This window comes from Pygoscelis adeliae, unplaced genomic scaffold (assembly GCF_000699105.1).
Source record: "Pygoscelis adeliae isolate BGI_AS28 unplaced genomic scaffold, ASM69910v1 Scaffold54, whole genome shotgun sequence".
Lineage (NCBI taxonomy): Eukaryota > Metazoa > Chordata > Aves > Sphenisciformes > Spheniscidae > Pygoscelis > Pygoscelis adeliae.
The window spans coordinates 3044944-3065560 of record NW_008824982.1 but is presented as its reverse complement, the minus strand read 5'-3'; the positions used below and the strand labels follow the sequence as shown (position 1 = coordinate 3065560).

Genomic DNA, 20617 nt, shown 5'->3' with positions numbered 1-20617 from the left:
CACCATGGGACTTTATACAACTAGAAGTGGTCAAGACCTCAGTTGCTTTTTTTCTGCTGAAAGCTGGCAGCTCCAGCGAGCACACCAAGCCTGTTCAATTTTGCTGGAGCTTTGGGGCAGAGTTGAGTCCAAAGCAGAGGAACCAGTTACTGAAGTGCCAACCACCGTCGTGCAGCTCTGCGGCTTCCACCTGGAGATTAACCTGCATGGCCTCGCTTTGCAGGTGAGGTTGGTCACGGTCACAGAACTGGGCGATGGAGTTTCCAGCAGTGTAACAGCTCAAAATAACAAAGCAATCAGTTTGAATACCAAGGATGTCTTGGGACACATGTATAGTGCTTGCATGTAGTTTATTTCATCACGTAACTCTCCACATCAGATCTGCATGAAATTCAGTTTCTGATCCTGGCGTAAGCTTGCATTTTGTATGATCACAGCAAATAACAGAGTGGAATCTGTTAGTATAGCTCCAAGGTGCTGCATTCATACGCACAAAACCAAGGGCATTGTAGTTCTTTTAAAAATTTAAGCAGAAACATTATAACTTTTGACACTACAGCCTTTCTAAGAAGAGTCGCAAATTTTCCATCAAGACTAAATGAAAATGTTTATGTAAAGTGTCTGCCTTCTAGAGGTTTTTTTCTTTCCGTAGACAAATATCAAATGGGTCAAAACTGAAATGTTTCAGTTTGGGAAGGCTGCCAGTATTGAGTGGAGCGTTCAGACACCTCACATCCCCATTTACCTCTAGGCTGTATCTGTTCCTGTCTTCAGGAGAGACTACTGTGCATTGTAGGAAAAATACTTCAACCAAATAATGTTGCCTTTGTAAGGAAATGGAAGCTTAGAGCACTCAAACTACAGCTCTTAGGGCAGTAGTAATAGCTAGGAAGCATTTTGAGATGATTTCCCCCCTTTTTTTTACATCTACGTTCCTCCCCTCCATCCTGTATTTCAGTGAATGCAAATTCTAAGGTTACCTTTGCCTTTTGTATACAGGCAGATTTAGCTGCTGCATTCTTATCACAAAACACTTAAATATTCATGCTGCTTTTAATTTTAGTGCTGAAAAGCTGTAGTGGATATGATGATGCAGGAATTTGGGTTCAGAAAATGGAAGACTTTTTAATGCTTCAGCTATGTGTGAAGATTTATCAGCTGGGCTCCAAAATGAGCAAAGCTGACTGGAGTACTGCTTTAAATTACCTAGTTCAGTAAATACACAGCCAGGATCTTTAAATGACTAGACATACAGCTGGTGTCTGATATCTAGAATGTGGCTTGAAATGTTGTTCATTCTGGCTGAGAACAGGTATTATAAATCTATAGTACTACAATGTACACATATATACATATATACATATATATATATTTTTTCTTTGCCTGAATTGCCAAAAAGAAGGGTAACAATGCAACATTTAAAAAATGATCTTATGGTTATTCCAAGTGGGATTTATTACATTTAAGGGAATTTAAATGAATTATCTGTGCATTTCTTATTTCCCTGTGTGCTGGCAGTAGGCAGCCTGTCTCTCCATTGCCGGCATTTGGCTGATTAATTGGCCCCTTGCTTGATCTGTTTTCCTTTTTTTTTCTGTATAGCTTATTCTAGTGCTTTCCCTTTTTAATATGGTAACATCAAATTTGCTCAAGGTCTGTGAACTAATGTGGATTAAAAGTCAAGCAGCAGCAGATCTAATACATAATTGATCTACCAGTAGGACACAAAGAACTGATTCTGGTTCCTAGATAGGAAATGCCTTCCTTTTTTTGTCCTACGCTGATAGTCTGAGCTCTTAGATCTATTTTAAATTAAAGTGAATAGGCTACTGGAAACTGACAAATTATCCATGGTAATAAATTATTTAAGAAATTAATTTGATGTTTGAGGCGTAATGATTTTTATGCGCAGACACAGACGCACTCTATTTGACACATTCTTTTTAGATTTTGATGCAGTTCTGTTCATTGGCAGTTGGAAATACCTTATGTCTAGCAAATGTACACTTTGGGTCTGTATTTGTCTTTTGCTGTGACCCTACACCTGTTAGTACCTAACAGAAGATTTTGCTTGCTTAAACTATTCTTTGTAGAGGTGCGAGAGCTTTGCGACATGCTCTCCAGATACCCTCAACAACTGCATCCCTTTGCGAATGGACAGGTTGGAAAAGGGTATGTCTACTTACATTAACATTGGCTCTGATTTTGCTTCAGCTTGTCATACATCACTTTTCTTAGTTGCTGAGGAATGACTCTTGACTGTTCAGTTAAGCAGGGGTAGAAGCTTGTTTAAGGTTTAATCTTTAACGATATTCTCACTGAAGTGAGGAGTTCTGTATTTTCAGGCTCCTTTTGAGGTACACGTGGCAGTCACAGCAGGGGCATTTGCAGCTGTAGCATGAATGACAAGTGGGTGATGGTTGCACGGTTGTGTGACTAATAGCACGTGTGTGCCGGACGGCATGGCATGCTGCAGTGTTTGGTGGTAATGGATGGGAAGCAAGCGACAGCCAACAGGGTGTCTCTCCCTTCCATTAAGTCCATTCAGGCATGCCGCATGTCATCGTCCCCGTACTGGGGATTTAATTCTCTTGTTAGATTCAACCACTAATGTTGGAGTGCCAGTAATATAAGAAAGCAGAAAATTTAAGCCAAGCTGTAGAAGAGGGCTGCAAATCAGAAGGTGGCCAAGTCAGAAAAGCAGAAAGGAAGGAGAGGGAAGTAGGATCTTTCTGTGCACATTCTTAAGCTGTCTGTAAAAAATAGGATACACTGTTTTTGTATACTGCATTGGACTTCAGATGCTACAATTTGAATAACGTTTTAACAGTAGAGCAATAAACATTTTACATACTATAGTTACAAACATTTGAAGATGTTACATATGCAACAGCAGTATCTTTTGTTAAACAATGCTATATTTGGAAAAAGACATGCTTTCAGATGTAACTGCCCTTTATTAGGTTGGTATAGCTAAGAGTGTAGCAGTAAACAGTCAGCCTCAAAATGGAAATTGAACTTCTTTCCTAGAGGTTTTTTTAATGAATGGAGTTAATCTGTGTTGCAGGCTTTCCCTGGTCTGTGAGCTGCCTGCGTTGCCTTCTGTGACATTTCTGAAAAGCTGGGCTCACAGGTGGGTGTTGAGCCAGAACTGGGGCAGCAGCTCATTCCCAGCCTTTGGAAACTGAGCCTGTTCAGTGTTGTGCAGACAGGTTGGCAGTGGCTACGTTTTGTAGATCCTGGTTCAGAGAGTGTGATGCATGAAGCTTCAGGGTTTTCAAGTAGGGTAAGCCTTCGTTTAGGTGGAGTAAGCCGTGCACATTTTTGGCAGTCACTTGTGATGAAAAGATGAGTGATCTCAAACAAGCCAAGCAGCTTGAGTACATTACATAGGGTAAATACTAACATCTACCTGCAAATCAGTTTTTTATTTAGTTTGACAAGTATGTCATCACATTGGTTTCTTTGGCTGATGATGAACTAGAAAAGTACCACAGCTTTGGGAAGTGAAGTGTTTTTGGAAAATATCAGCTAAAAAGACCTCATGTAACCTCAGGGATTTTATACTTTTCATCGGTGTCTGAATTGTTCAGAACTGTGCACTATTACATGGTTTCCTTATGTTCAGAAGGACCCTCCTGTGTTTTGATTTGCACCCCTTGCCTCTGGTCCTGTCACTGGGCACCACTGACAAGAGCCTGGCTCTGGCCTCTTATACCCTCCCTTCAGGTTTTTATATACATTGACAAGATCCCCCTGAGTTTTCTCTCCTCCGTGCTGGACATTCCCAGGTCTCTCAGCCTCTGCTCATATGAGAGATGCTCCAATCCCTTAGTCATCTTCATGGCCCTTTGCTGGACTCACTCCAGTATGTCCCTGTCTGCTTCATAGTGGGGAGCCCAGCACTGGACCCGGCACTCCGAATGGTTTCAGTGTTCAGTTCTTTTTCTCTGTGGGTATCCATGTAACGTGGAATGAGGCTACTGTTATTTTCTCTTGCTGAGAAGAGATTCACATGGGTTCCACTTTTATCTTAGCTAGAAGAGATCTGCATTTCTGATTTTGATCTTCCAACTCCTTGGGTATGAATTTTGAAGAGTTCCAAAAGTGTGATTTTTAGGATAGACTCTACCATCACATTTATTCATTACTGGCACATACTGATAGCACAATAAACATATTTGCTTTGTCCTAGATATGTGTGATAAAACAAATAATTATTTATTTGCCCAGTTGTGAATCTCTGTTTTTTACTGGCAGGGTTTCCTTCGTAGCAGCTAACACAGAGACAGCCGTGCTTATACAGCTTTACAAAGACAGGGGATTGATAGCTGAAGTTAGAATTCAACAACTGATTTACGATCCTCCAGAGTAATAACCGGAATGACAGTTCTCCCTCAAACAATATTGAAACTCCCTGGGCTCCCAGGAGCATTTTACCTGTGTGTACCATCCGCAGTCGTTCAGCAGTGCAGAAGAAGATGGAAGCTGAGGTGGAGTTACCTCGTAGGAAACCGTATCTTTTCAAGCACCTTTGTAAAGATAAAGTGTAGCTGAGCAATTCAGACTGAGGCTTTCTTGAAGCTGAAAGGCTGAAATAAATCTCCATTCTGTACTATGACAAAGACATCGGAACACTTTTTGGAACTGGAAATTGTTTTGTACTGGTGGGAACTGACCTCTTGAACATTTGTATGCTGCATAGTTCATGATACCTCTACTTTTAATAAAATACAATACTTATTAATGGATCTCAAGTCAGTTATTCAATTTCCCCAGTAATTTAAAGCTTAATTATGCTGCATTCTAGATCGCAGTGGCTGTCCTCAGCTGATTTTTCTCAAATCACTATCCCTCCAGTTTTACACTTCAGTTCAATTCTCAGGACTCTCATTTGCATAGAGTGACAGATTAAAATTAGGTGGCTAAAACGATTACTGCTCTTAGTGCCTACTGCAGTGATGGAGATTGATTTCTCATAGTATGAGGAAACATATGGCTCATGAAATAACTCTTAAATCACTACAGTTTTCAGTCTATTGTATTATTGTAAATTGAAACTGATAAAGTGGTAATCCAATTTTAATGCGTCCTGTCTGAAACTGAGAGTTCAATTTTTGGAGGAGCTTTGGGTAATAAAACTGTAGGCAACAGTTTAGAAGTTCTCCGTTTCCAGGGAAAAAAGTGAGTATTCTGGTTGAAGAGTTATCTTTTAACTCAGTAACTTGTTGGCACTGCAAAACTATGCAATGCTGTTTGAAAGCTGCCACAACAAGGAAACTTGCATTTTTGCCTCTGTGCAGTATCTCTGTTCACCCTATCTATCTGCAGACCTGTGCACCCCGTTGCCTGTACAGGTATACTGATATACAGTTAAGGATAGTCAGTTCGATGTAGCTTCTTGCAAATTTTGGCTGAAGCCAATCCAGAATTAAAAATGCATAGGTTGGCTCTGGTTCTTCTGGGAAATCGTCAGTTGGGATGATATGCAGAAATTATATGGAAGGCATAAGATTTGGTATTTGCTTACCCTATTTTAGTTTAGGTCTGCAAAACCAGTCTTGGCATGTGACTGTAAAACATGGGTCCTCCGTGTAGGAATACTTTACATTTCTCTTGCATTTCTCTGTGCCTGCCTTTCTGTGCAAGTTTTGAAGAGGGGCTAGAAAAGGAACATGATTAATATGTTTTTCTCTTGTGCGTCATGGTAATTTCTCTATATCCCTCCCTGAATTAATTTTAATTTAATCTCTCCTGTTTGCCTCTGCTCCTCACTTTTATCTCATTTCTATGGTTTCTGCCGTGTCATTGTTTCTTTCAGTCCTTGTCTTAACATTATCCTAAGGTTTCCACTCCTTCCTTCTGCTATGAAGGAAATGTGAGGTAGCACAAGAGATCACATTTTGGTTGAATAAAACAGAACAAATAAGTGTAGCTCCCCTAAGGCAATTCTAGATAAAGTACTATTTAGCCTGGAAGTGGTCAGGCACAAGGCAGGGGCTATTGATAACTACTGATGCTCCTCTTTGAAATGGCCTCAGGGCTGTGGGAGGCTTTCTGCCTGATGAAAAGCATCATGTCAGTAATCCTGTGGTAAGTGGTCTCAGCAGAGACCAAGGGCTGTTTGGGCATCAGGATAGCCTCACTGACTAAAAGAGGGTGACTTCAGGACGAGGGTCGTACAAGCTGAGATGCTGGTGTGGCATTTCATCTCCTCCTATACAGTCCCTGGCCAAAGACTTTTGCCTGCAGGAATTTGAGTGCGGCATTTTTATGAACAGTAATTCCCAGCATTATTTTTATTCCACCAGCGTTATGAAACTATTGTTACTATATTTATGCACAGCAGTTTGCAGTATAGTGTTTTTTCCATTTGTGTGTAATCTTAATTTAATAAGACATTCGCAAGCTGCTTGGGAAATGGTTTTTTTTTTCCCCTATGGGAATTTCCATAGAAGAACTCACCATCTGATAATTGCCTATTGTAAAGAATTATTTTTATCACAGGAAAAGAAAACAGTATAGAAGAACCTACTTCTACCATCTTTTTTACTGTTTTTTCTGATTGCCAATTTGGAAACAGCATCACACTGTAAAAAAGTTTTGGGTTTTTCCCCCCCTTTTTAATATCTCACATTCCAAATGAAGCGTTACTTAGAATTAAAAAAGAGACAGTGTTTGTAGTTGAAGACAGAATTGTCCTTGGAAAATGGCATTTTTCATTTCCTCTTTAAAATTAAAACCTACATTTTTCCAGGTTCAAACTAAACAAATGAGCCAAGGGAAAAAAATACCCAAAACCCCAAGCCCCTGTCAAAACAAGCAAAATATGCTAAAAGAATTTCACACAATGTCTAATTAAAACTTTTAAAAAAATCAGGCCAAAACCTCTTGAAGTTAATTTGCAAAAATAAAGTAATTCCAAATGAAAATGAGAGGTTTTATAGAAAATATTTTATCAAGCCCATCTAATTAAAAAAATGAGAGTGATCTGAGCCCTTTATCCAAACAGTGGAAGCACAAAATCTATGTAGATTTTTTATTTTATTATATATAAACATGCAGACACATGTGGTCAGATGGCTTTTAAATCCATATCGATCTAATTAATTTAACCAATATATAGTTTTTAGGAGTAGCATATTGAAATGAAAGATGGAAGATTATTTGAAATTAAAACAGATACTTCAATAAAAAGAGCAATATTCTCACTGGATGGATACCATCTCTCTCCTCATCTCATTCAATTTAACATATTTCTATATGAGCTGTAAGATAAAATGACTAATAGAAATGAAAAGGAGGACTGCCAAAAGTCAGATTGCTTCACTGGAAGCTTCTTAGCAAAATGACAACATCCAGTTCTAGATAATTAAATCTTATTTTGTAGGAATGTCACTGAATGATGTTAATTTGCCTTTAGGTAGTGCTCTTTTGGTTGAACACAGTAACAAAAATTTATTTGGGCACTTTTTGTTTGTCTTAGAAATGGTCAACATTGTTTAATAGAAATGAAAAGCTCAAGCTAGGAGAGAACAACGTCGTAGTCTCACAGAAGGAAATCACTAACGCAGCTATTCCAGGGATCAAGCCAAATTTCACCACCATTGAAACCTGAAAATTTTTTTGGATCTGAACCTTAAAGAGCTTTAACAGAGAGGGACAGAGATGAAGTCTCCTGTTGTTACAGACAACCTGAAGCTCAACTTCCTCATAATTTAGTAATCTTTGTCTCAAAACGAGTTAGGTTGCTTATTCCCCCCCCAAAACTTGTTGGATGTTTGATGATTCAAAGCTGTCTACCAGTTTCCAGTCCAGCTGTGTTCATGGTGAGATTTTTCTCATTTGTTTGGGTGTCAGCGTTGTCCTTTGTTTTGAAAGGGTCTTTCCTCACCTCTCATTTATTCTCCCTAATGTGTTTATAGATAGCAACTACCTTCCAGTATTTGGTTTCATAAACAAAACAATCCAAATTCTTTTAGACTCCACAAATACACTTTTCAGTCTCTTCATCATCCTACCATACCACTGGATATGGTCCCAGTCTAAGGTCATGCCTTGAGCACAGGTGATCAGTCTTGACACACAAGTTACGTTGTTTTGAGACATTCCAATTACCCTTGTCATGGATGGATGCCTGCAGGAAGTTTGGTATTAGGAATGCCTTGTTCTTTCATACCTTCAGTGAAAGCTACAGTTTGGGAGCAAGACTTGGGTTTCCTTTCCTGATGTGGACGGCTCTTGGTTCCTCTGGTAATTCAACTCTTGTAGTACTAAGGAAGTGAAATATTCCTTCTAATCAGAGCTTTTATTTCTCTGATTTTCCACAGTTTCCTCTTTAACATCTTAAAAATTAAGTTTAGTTGTGCTACATCTTGCATCAGACAGAATGTTTCAGTGTCTTTCTAGTGGAGGTTCATCGTAGTGATTTTTTTTTCTCCCTGAAGTGCTTGACTTTTTTGAATAGCTCGAGGAGACCTGAGTTTATTACCTTCAGGAATAACTTTTAAGTGACATTTAAGATGCTAATAATTTCATATGCTATCTTTGAACTTGTAATTTTTGTTATGAAGATACAGTTTTCACAGTTTTGACTCTGTAGCCTCTTGTCGCCTGCAGATGCTACGGCCTGAATTCATCACAGCACTCAAACACAGTTCATTATATTTGTCTAGACAGTCCTTTGAAGGATGCCTCTAGATTGTCCACAAAAACAATTTCACTGCCCATAAGGACAGCAAACCCTCAAACATGACCCCAGAGCATGCGTGCCCAAGCACTCTCGCAGTGTTAGTATGTGGCAAGGTGTTTCCAATGGGCTATTTGCAGGTGGTGTCCAGCACGCTCGTGAGGCCCTGATGTGACTGGGCTGCCAATGCACCTTTGGGCACACAGCGGCTCCAGCAGCTTCTATGACTACACTTCTACGAGCTGTACAAACAAATTTGACTCCGGTACTGATTTCAGCTGGGGGAGCTAATTCTTCAAAGTAGACTTCAGAGGTTTAAATGTAGACACAATACCCAAGGAATGGAGAATGCTGTGGGCTTTAAGAAGTTCTTTAATGAAGAAGATGAAAAAGGTCGGTCATTTTTATTATCTCTATGATAACAGTTCTGACATCACTAAGAAGACTCACACTGATTTTCAGTAGAATTCGGCACTTTCCTCTCTTAGGTACTGTTGAAAATGTCATATACTGGTTTTGCTGTTACTACATGTGCTGTAAGAGTTTCTGCTGGCCACAGTGGAGAGTGGGACCCTCTGTGAAACCCTGAGAGCTGGCTCAGGTGGTGGCTGAGTCCAGCACAGGGTGGGATGTGGTGCCCAGCAAGTAGAAACCTGGCTTCCTAGCATGTGCCAAGGGTGGTAGCAGGCAGCAGCAGCTGGGTCCTTGGAGAGGAAGCTTGTGGAGACAGGTGAGATAAATGATGTGCGGCAGAGAGGTGGAACTGCTGTGCTGTGAGTGAGCAGAACCATGTCATCAGCGATGGAAACCCGGTGAGGCAGTTTGCTTGGGATCATTCTCCAACACCAGCTTACAGATGTTAGAGGAGAGGTCAGTTACTGCCATGCACTGGTAGTCGCCCAGTCCTGCAAACAGTACTGTAGGGGTCTGCCTCTTCCTTGGCTGCCCACTATTAATTGTCACTTGTAAGCCTTGTATCACAAGGACTGTGGTCTCTAATAGTAACTGCCTGCTTGCCTGTGTCTGTGGCGTGGCCATGTCCTAAACTGTGTTCATCAGAGGCATGCTTAGGTTGTGTTCTGCTGCATAAACAGAGGTTATTGTGAACGCTAAAAAACCCGACACGCTGTGTATATATAATTAGTCCTTTTTAGTGGTTTGGTAATACCCCATCAGATTTATTACTTTTCCAGTCAAATGCACAGCTCACTCCATGGCTGATCTCCATTTTTTACTGTTTCCTGGCATGGGATTCCTTTTACTTAGAATTCATGTGATTCATGGGTTACAGGCTTTCCTGTTGAAGTGCAATATGTCTACAGAGCAGTTGTGACTGCCACCACGCTTGTGACTTATCTACGTAAAAACCCACAAAAATCAGTGGTTTGGAAGAAATTCCTACCTGCTGTTTGTGTAGGATGGCCATCTGTCTGGCAAATCCCCATGCGGAAGTCAGATAAGTCTGAGAAGAGCCAGACGACCTTCTGACACCTGTTTCTCTAACAGTTGTAGTTGCTTATTCCGTTTTTTTATTTTCTGACCAGGTGCTGTTGAGACTGGGTTTTGGGTCTGCCTTCAGCAGTTTTTCAATTCTAGTCCCAGCACTGTGTACAATGCAGGATCATTCTGACCAAATCACCCTTTCTCCTTCTGGGCACAAATTTTGGGAGTTCCTACTTACACCTTAGAAAGTGCTCCTGAATTTGGGCAGTTCACTCACAGAAATTCTTAAATACCCAACTTCTTTAGTCGGTTCTGGAAAATGCCTTTTGACTTGCTGAAAAACACTGAGACAAATTGGATTTTAATATCAAGTGGTGTCTTCTATTTGAGGATCATTCAACATATATTCATGACCCTCCATGTAAATGGATTCCAAGATGCAGATAAAGATAGTGGAAGGGTTAAAGTGGTACTTTCTAAAGATACTCCTTTTATCTGCTAGAAATTTAATATCTTTATAAATAACTGAGTATTGACAAGTCATCCATTCCGAGCCCACAGTAGAATACAAATGCCGTTGGCTCTCGGCTCTGAGTCTGTGTGTGTGCTTGGCTGTTTGCCTGTTGAGATCTTCTCATTCACAAATTGTCCCCAGTTTCTGTGGGAGACATTTTTTGAGCAATAAAGAACAAACATTTCATAACTTGCTGTGTGTAAGTTTTGGGATCCTTTTATTAATTTAAAAGCTTATAAAATCATGCAAGAAGGCATGCAGCCAGGAATGGCTGGTTTGCTTTGCTGTCTTCCATAGTGCCTACATTATAAAAAGTGTTTGACCCCCATGAGGCTTAACACAGTTACCATTCCAGAGTTAAGTCTGAAGATATCTTCAAAGGCATCTAGATGAAACTACCAAAAGATGCCTTCTGCAGCTCTAGAGTATGCTCTTTTGTGCATGGTACACAGCATGCTGCACCGGACTTCTTTGCTGGACCAGCAGCCATGATAAACCAAATAAACACAACCTTCTGTAGATGAATGGTATCTCCTGCAACTAAAGGTTAAGGTGTCATCCAATGATGTATTCTTCCTAATGGATTCATTGGATTGCTGCGATAGGGACATAATTTACTACCTTTTGTACATCAGAGGTTGTGTTCTCAAGATGGTGTTTTGGGATTTACGATATTGAACAGGGTGAATTACATGTCGAATTATCAACCATCCTGTTTGACATTTAGTCGGCACTGACAGGAGCTAGGCATTTAGCAAGATGAGGCTTCTGTAGCACAGTCTTTCAATAGGATTGTTTTATTTCAAGGCAGTTGTTAATCAAATGTTTGTGGAGAAAATCTGTAAAACAGACTGTTAATTGCACAGACTGTTGTGCTGTGGCCAGCCAGATGTTAGCAGTGTGTGTTATAGTTGTCATCCTCCCTGTAGATTATTGTTAAGGCGTTGCCTCCCTGATGGAAAATATTTCATCTGGTAATCCACCAAGTTGTTGCAATTTGGAGGCAGGTGGCACCCTGACGTAAAGACCCCCTGGGTTAGGAGTGCCTGACAGTATTTGAATGGTACTTTTGAGAGGAGCAAGTGACTTCTGGTTTCATTATTCCCACAGCTCTGTACACATTCGCAGAACGAAGGAGGTTGCTTGGCACATGCACTTTTTCAAAGTATGTTCCTATGTGGAAACATTTCATTAAAGATTTCCTTCCTACAGTTCCTGCCTTCCTTATGTGACGGTTCTTGATTGGTTGATATAGCTTATGATTTTTTCTTGGCCATTTTTTTACTGTGTGCTGTATGACCTTAAATCAGTATGCTTCAAATGGTGCTTTGTGGATTATATCTAGACTGTTGGATGCTTCTATATGGCCTGCTGTCTTGTCTCCAAAAAGGACAAAATATGTCTGTTTGCACAGAGTGCCCCGTCTAACCATTTGATTGTCTCCTTTTGAGCCTCAATCCCACTGACACACACCTGAAGCTGCCTTTACTGCATCCACGCAGGAGGAGGAGGTGTAGCTAGGTAGCATGTCCTCGTTTGTACCTGTATTGTCAAGCCAGAGATTGGAATTTCCGCTGCTGTGAGGAATCTGGTTTTGATCGAAGTGACTACCATGGCTGCCTAGAGTGGACCACTTGTTGAATAAGGTTCAAATGAAAGCCATTCATTTAATAAGTCTGTATACATAAACAGTGAGGAAGTTCTGACATAACCTGGGAAAACAAAAGGGGACGTGTGTCAATTTACATGCCTGTTTACACCTCTTGCTTTCTTGCTCAGTACTGCAACTCCAGGCAACATAGGAGACGGCAGCAGCTTATTGCATTGTTTGAGCATATGATCAACCAGGCAAAGGCAAAATGAGGACACGCAATGAATTTGGCAATAGTATTCCAGGACAGAGCGGCTGCCCTCTTCAAACTGCCAAATCCTTTGGCATATTCTGCTGACTTAGAAATTGAAAATGCAGATCAGAATCTTTCCTAGTGAGTTGTCTGCTCCCTGTGTTTTTCAGTAAGAAAAAGGAAAAGTCACTGCTTCAATACAGATATACTATCCTTGCATTTAAGCTCCCAGAAGGCCTCTGACTATGTGACAAGAATTACTGTCATGGCTATTGCATAACAGTTTATGCATAATGTTTAATGCATTCTCAGTTTTATGAAGAATGAATAATATTGGAGACATTTTGAATAGTAGTTTAGATTTACACTTTCTTTTTAAGATGGAAACTAGAGGGACATTGCTAGTGCTCTTCAGTGACACTGGGAGAGTTGAGATGGTTACTATTAAAAATGAATAAAATCTGTAGGAGTGGAAAAGAAAAAAATATATTGCGTAGATGGTTTATGGGCAAATCATAATTGTTTAAAGCATTTCTGGAGGTTAGAAATGCCGTGCCTTTATTCGAGCACCATAGCTGTCAGCACGCTTCCTCACCGCTCCGTCCAGGGTGTGTTGCTGCTTGCTGTGGAAGGTTGGAACTCAACTGAGAGGAAGTTCAAACTGAGGTTTTGAAGAATGTTTCTTCTTGTTTAAGGTTTATTATTAAAATGCATTCAGCATAAAAAAAAAGATTTGATGTGTGTGCAACTTCTGTTAAGAGTCAACTCACATCGTATGTATTTGTTTTGTGACATACAGGACAGCTTTCCAGCTCGATTTGGAGGAATACATTTCGTCAATCAGCCGTGGTATATCCATGCCCTCTACACAGTTATAAGGCCCTTTTTAAAGGAGAAGACACGAAAAAGGGTATTCGTCTGTTTAATTGTCCATTTCCTGGCAGTTGTAGTCAGCAGATGTATCATACTCTAATAAAGTAGATGTACACAATATATCAGCTTGCTATTGGTGGAAAGTATTTAAATACATCTGCATTGTAAAGAGTATCTTTAACTGTTTTAGTAACTTATACAGTGTTATCCTTTAAGGACATGGTCAAGCAGTGCACTTAAGTGTATTTTAAAATGTAAGCATGTGCTTTCTCCTGGGTTATAGAAAAAATATTGCCAACATTACAGTTTCTATTAAGATTTTATTCAATTCAATTCTATCCAATTTCCGTTAAAATTATTTGTCTTTCTTTTAAGAACAGAGGTAGTGAGTATGAAGTCCTTCCCTAGTGTGATTTCCTTGACATTAGCATGAACTAAAATACACAGCTGGTATACAGTAGTTTGAAAAAACTGATTTGAATGAAAGCCAATGAAAGGAAATTTGTGTGGATGCATCTGTGTATAAGCACGAGCAGTCTCCGAGATGTTGCTGAATTTACAGCATTTGCATCAGTGCAATTAAATTAGAGCTTGGTGGTGATAGCACATAGAATGATATTATTTCTGTAACAGGAAATTTGTCATCCAGGAAAACACAATCAGCATCATGTACAAAGCCACTACAAAGAATGTGATGATCTTTTTTTTTTTTTTTTAATGGGATCAGCTCTCTAAGCAACTCTGTATTTTCTCTCCTCAAACACAGTCTACAAGGCCACAATGATCCTTGGTGTTCAGCTGTTTTTTACTGACAGATTATGCTTGAGAAGCCTCTGGTATTCACAGATTTTGAACTATAGATCACAAAGCCTTTTATGTAATATCTGTTATAAATATGCAAATGAAAACCCATTTTGCAGGATTCAGTTGCACTCCGTTGACTACAGCTTCAACAAAGAACATTATAGTGCCAGATATGTTTGAGGCCTTTCTAAGTCAAGTGCTGCATATGTATAACCAGGGAGTAAAGTACAGCTCATGTTACAACATTAAAAATAAGTGACAAGGCAGTCGAACATGGGCACTTATCAGTTAGCATCTAAATTTTTATTTAGACACCTGAATCAGCGGCATATATTTTCAGAAATGCTGACTTTTTACAACTGTTTTTGTCAATACTGAATACCTATAAGAAGTAGTCAGGTGGTTACATATCGGTTTAGAGTCCAAAACTTAGTGTCAAAATGTGAAAGTTATGCCCAGCACATAAAATTTAAAATCAGCTTTAAAAAAACCCCTGAGAGGCAGAATGAATGATTGTGGAAAAAAACCCAAACCCAACAGAATTCCTTTCAGAATTTCATCAGGTTTGTTATTTATCTGTTGTGTTTATCCTGAATTATTTTGTATTGTTTTAATATGTCTGGTAGATTTGCAACTGATAGCTATATTCAGATAGATGTAGTACTAGGCATGTATTAAAACAATTGCTAAGAAGTGAAACATTCAGTTGGAAAGGCACCTTAAAACAAATTACTTTCGCCATTAATATTTGTTCTTTCACACAAGGATAAATTCCTTTCGGAGGTGGAAGAACATTACTGGGTTTGCGTGGTCGTATCAAGCTTCCTGTCTCCACAGCTGACTGGAAGATGGGCTGAAATAAGCAATACAAGACAAGCGTATATTTGGTCTTTTTGTCTTTCTGCCTTTTGAATTTAACTTGATAAATCATGCTAGGGGTATAGCTGTCCAGAGAAGTCCCTGCAAGGTGAAGTGGGATGTGAATTGATAGCGCTTGATGTCTGCCTGTGCGCACACCTCTGCCTGCCCTGTGGGGAATGAGAGGCGGTGTACAGCTGTTGGGAGGCAACATCCTACCTTGCCTTCCTGGCTGCTTCAGCGCTAGTAAATTAAAAAGGGCTGGGCACTGCCATTCCTACTGTTTAATTGTACGGGCACTTTCTGGCATGGTGCTGGCCGGTGCCATCTGGTGCTTTCTTAGACGTTGCCCAGGCACAGTCTGGGGATGGCATGGACCAATGAGCAGTATGGATGAGGTGAGCTTGTTCTGGAGATGAAAGGAGTTTAACCGTATGGATGTGAACTGTGCCACGGCACTTGCTCCGAGTCCCAAAAGGTGAATCCTGACCCATCTTAATTGCTAGTCTAGAAATAGCTGCTGTGAGCTGCCTGTGTAGCCCTACCCAAGAGCAGGCATTTCCTCCCAGTGGAAGGTCTGCAGGTCCCCAGTCTCTGTGGGAGAAGGCTGTCCAAATCCAGAGGCGGTCTGTTTCTAGTGCTCATCGGTCACACATTCCAGGTCTCTGAGGAGAAACAATAAGGTTAAATATAAACATAAATACAAGTATTCATATGCATATATATTTATATAAATGTAAAGCATATCTGAAAACAAATCAGTCTACCAAAACATTGATGGAAAATATCAAGTAGTCCATCAACTATTCCCTCATTGTTGTCACAGAAATTATTTTACTGTTATTACTTACTTCATATGTCATCAAGTATGGATGGTAGTTACTAGTACCACCATATTAAGGAAGAAAATCTTTCCAGTGGAGTTTTCATTACACTGCACTATTTATCGCATTTATAGAACTCATGGCTGGATGCTGAAAGTCAGTATATATTCCTTAATGTATACGGTGAATATTAATTTCATTTATTATGTTCTTAATTTATTAACTTAATTTAATTCACAGGATTAGGGAAAGCAAATAACAAAAGAGAAGCAGTCTGTCTCTCTAATCTTCAGTCTGTCTACTTACCTGACATCAGTTCTTACCCTCCTTAGGCCCCTTGTCCTGCAAACATTTTAAGTAGTCATTGATGCTTTAATCACTTTGTAGGTTTATGGATATAGTCTGGCTGTGCTTAAGGCAGAGGCAATGTGTGCATTGGTGGCCATCTCTGTTAGCCCAACACAGCCAGAATATTGGAACTGTACAATATCCTCTAATAATGATGATGTAATTTGGGCTTTGATGGTTTTTGTGATACTGCTTTGTTTTTACCTTCATGTGTACATACAGATATTCCTGCATGGTAATAACCTCAACAGCCTGCATCAGCTAATACACCCTGAGATCCTGCCTTCAGAGTTTGGAGGAATGTTGCCCCCCTACGACATGGGAACGTGGGCAAGAACACTGCTTGACCATGAATACGATGATGACAGTGAATGCAATGCGGACTCCTACAATGCTCCTGCAAAAGATATAGAAAAGGACCTCTCTCCCAAATCCATGAAAAGGTGGGTTAAAGGTACTGTGGTCTTCTAGTATTGCCATGAGGTTAACATTTGCCTTCCTCCTTTTTTATGAAGCTGTAGGTAGTTCCCTCAGTTTATGATGTACGAGGACCTTTTTTTTTTTTTTCCTTTCTTAAGAAGATCACTGTTGATTATAGACCATAGTGTTGATTATTACCTATGTGAGTTGTGAGCTCAGTACAGCTAATTATTTCCATGGTGCCATATAGTTAGCATATACAGTACTGTGTTTGGAATAAGCTGATATCCCACCCCAATCTACAGTAAGTAGTATTAGTATTAGAGACAGTGCTAGCTGGAGTGAGCCTCGGTGCAGAGGGTAAATTGGGGCCAATTATCCAGCTGGGTGGCGACGGTAACTCTTATGTTCCTCCATCTCATAGCCCAGTGCCTGGTATCCACCAGCCTCTGGGTGCCAGGACATTTACAGCATCTGAACTGTCAGTCACAGTGACTGCACACAACATGAGAAAAAGTAATGAGAGCAACCAAGACAAAAATCAGTGCCAATCGTTATACCTGAGTCTGGCAAACATCCTGGCGTTTTGATATTCTTCTCTTTGAGAAGATACGGTGTAATTGCTTGCTGCATTTTACCATTCAAAATCAAGTAAAGTCTAGGGAGAGGTTAGTTACCTCTCCAGTAACTATGGAAGCAGTGAGGTGATTCACTTGGGAGGGGTAAGTCCGGTCCAGCCTCGCCAGGGCAGTAGAAGAGAAAGGGGAAAGGTTACAGGAGGGTGATAGAAAAGGTTGAGCAGAGCAGCAAAAGTCAGAGTGCAGCTCATAAGGGGTAGGCCTAGCAATGTATCAGAAGAGAACAAACAGGGCAGAAAACAATATATAAAGTCATTAAAATTAAGTCAGAATATGCTAAGCTGAGAATCAGTTTCAGGAGATGGCATTTGATGCAAAAGGGAGAGGCACTCTGGAAGCAGATCAAACAGGATAAAATAATTTCAGACTCCTCAGCCAGGAAGATGATTTTGGCTGGAAAATGTTGCATAGATTGGGGACAACAACGCGGTTTGAAAGGGAGGTATTTTTTGGGAAATAGAGAGGATACAACAGGAGATTGCCATAGGAATAAGAAAGAAAAAAACAGTGAAGTTTAAGGATTTTGTGTTGAAAAAAACCTACAGTGCACTGAAAGTGGGAAATAGCAAGAGACTGGATGGGAATTAACTAGGATAAGGAGAAGTTAAAAAAGGTCCTGAAGCCAAATGACAAAGATGCAATTAACACAAGTAATGGAGAAAATGGGACAGCAAAGAGCCAGGGGAAGAGGAAAAGTGAGCAATACATTTATATATGATTTGCATGTAATACAAGAATTATGAGACGACAGAGAAGCTGTCTTGGAGGGAATGGTGGAATTTAGGAGCTGAAGTGCAGAAGTCTCACTATTACAAAATGAAGTCATGAGAGTAAAAAGCTTCATCCAAGGATGCAACAAAAAACCCATGAGAAGGTCTGCGACAAGACCCTTTGGAGCAGACTTTTCCAGACTATCCTGGGCAAGCACATTATTAAATGGAAAAGCAGTGGATTGACCAGATTCTTCATTCTTTCTCAAAGAATGCTTTCTCACACTTACCTATTTTATTCTCATTTAACTTGTGCTTGAAAAATCCTTCATGCAGAGTTATACTTCAGTGTAGACTTCAAATTGACATTCTTTCAGTCTGGGATAGCTGACACAGTAGGAGACATACTGCAGAAAATAAGCATGTTAAAATGTATATCTACATAATATTGAGCTGAAATTTCCTCAACTTCTTCGCATTCTTTTTCAGTTAGCGTATCTGTAGCACCTGCTGGAATCCTCCTTCCCTGCTGTTGGATATAAAAAGTGCTAAGTAGACTTACTGTGCTAGTACCAAGTAGGAGGGAGTGGTAGTAAGATGGACAGAAAGGCCCAGGACTTTGATGTATTAAGTGCACAGACTGTGTTAAAACAGAAATAGAAGAGTTAAGGTAAAACAGATAAACTCTATTTAATTAAAAGTTAAATTTAACTTGAATTTGGCACCTGATTGATTGTTTCTCTCACTTTAAAACCACACTCAGTGTGGTATGTTAGTGCAGAAGGTTTTTAACATATAAAAAACCATGAGAGTAAGTCAATGAAAAGTGCTTAACTTCATAGAACAAATTTCACAAGCGTCTAGCAGATCTCCAACAATTATCTTGTTTAATTTGGCTTGCCATTTTGAAATGAGTTTATTGCTCTGAAAGAGTATCCTTCTTAAACCAAAATCCTGCAGAGAATTCATTTCTTTGTTACTCACTTTTGCCCCCATATGAACCAGTGATGTTCCTCCAGATCTCCTTGAACTTTTGGTGAATTGGATGATCTCTGCTCGAAAGGAAGGCTGATCGTGGGGATGGTGGTGGAGATAAGGAGGAATTAATCCCACCTGTAGCACAGACTTCTGGGGAGAACGTGTTCAGGTCATGTGTCGCCATTGCAGCCATCTCAGCAGTCACATTTAGCCTGTGGCTGCGTCCACCCGTGGCTCTCACAGCTGGGGCACCCAGCTGGAGACCTGCATCCTCTTCTCACCTAACCCCGCAGGGCAGATGTCTGTGTTGATCAGCTTTGCAAAGTGTCTGTGTGTGGCTTTGGTTCCTCACCTCTGCAGTGGGGCTTTGTAGTACAACTCTGTCCTACTGTGTTCTGTGAGAATTTATTCAGTAATGTCTGTAAAGTGGTTTGGGAGATGTAGATAGAAGGTGCTATAGACTTACACAAATGTTTTTCCTTTTGCATACCTTCGTTCATGGATTGCTGCTGAATGGAATGAAACACGACAGTAAATGCTGATTTAAAACTGAATGAAAACGATTTCTCCTTCTTCAAGGCAATTAGGCTCCTGAGCTTACAAGCCATAGATCGGGGCTTGTGCAGTTTCATTTTCACATCTGCCTTGGCATCAGGGAGTTTGGAGGCCCTCAGAATTTGCAGCCAAAACTGCCTTACTGGGAATTTGAGGCCAGGTTTGCAGCCTTTCCAGCTCCCCTTCAGTTCTCCAGATGAGAACTGGAAACCTTGGCTGCTCAGACATTGGCAGCCTAGGAACAGGCTCAGTCTCCTATTAGTACTTACATTCAGTTGGGAATCCTTTGAAATTAGTATGGTTCCACAGCATTTTTTATCTTGATGAACTGGATTTTCCAGGAGCTTCCCACCAGCAAATTTTCAATCAGCTTTGCATCAGCACGGTACCTTATGAAGATTTTAAAAAAGCATTTTTAATTCAGTGGTTTAGTTTTCTGCCTGAGGAACTGACCAGTGTTCTAGATAAGGGTTATTGTACAGTTTTAATTAAAATTTTTTAATTATGTTTATCACAAGAGAGACCATCAGATTTTTAAAGCTAATTTTCTTGATTTTAGCATTAGTAAGAGAATGTGGTAAGTACAATTAGAAAATATCCTTGTGTTTAAAGCTTTCACCTAGGCTTTAATTCAGATCTTTTTTTCTTGTGTTTTTGAAGGTTTTCTTTAGATTTTTTGAGAAAGACCAAATTGTCTCCTGCTATCAGCCTCATTAATTGGTTTCAGTGGATGATGCCAGTTTATAAGAGAGGGGGATTGACTCGTGTGTTTATCTTAGCGGTCAGAATTCAAAAAGGTTTTTCTCTGTGCTGTAGCCCTCCAAATGGGCAAATCTGTAGCAATGCTGCAGTCACAGTGTGCTTCCACTGATCAAAAATAGATGCCTACATTGTAGAGACGTACCATGCTCTAGTGTCCTGGTTTCGGCTGGGATGGAGTTAATTTTCTTCCTAGTAGCTGGTACAGTGCTGTGTTTTGGATTTAGGATGAGAACAATGTTGATAACACACCGATGTTTTAGTTGTTGCTGAGTAGTGCTTACACTAGTCAAGGACTTTTCAGCTTCCCATGCCCTGCCAGCGAGAAGCTGGGAGGGGGCCCAGCCAGGGCAGCTGACC

General features: G+C 40.1%; 1 protein-coding gene across 1 annotated transcript in view; it reads left to right on the top strand.

Annotated features, from left to right (window-relative positions):
- The window catches only part of CLVS2 (clavesin 2), a 51633-nt gene that overhangs the window by 29496 nt on the left and 1520 nt on the right, over nt 1-20617 (top strand). Inside the window, exons 3-4 of the mRNA XM_009325645.1 lie at nt 13290-13400; nt 16420-16640. Coding sequence (XP_009323920.1) covers nt 13290-13400; nt 16420-16640 — 332 coding nt within the window. The remainder of the gene's footprint in view (nt 1-13289; nt 13401-16419; nt 16641-20617) is intronic.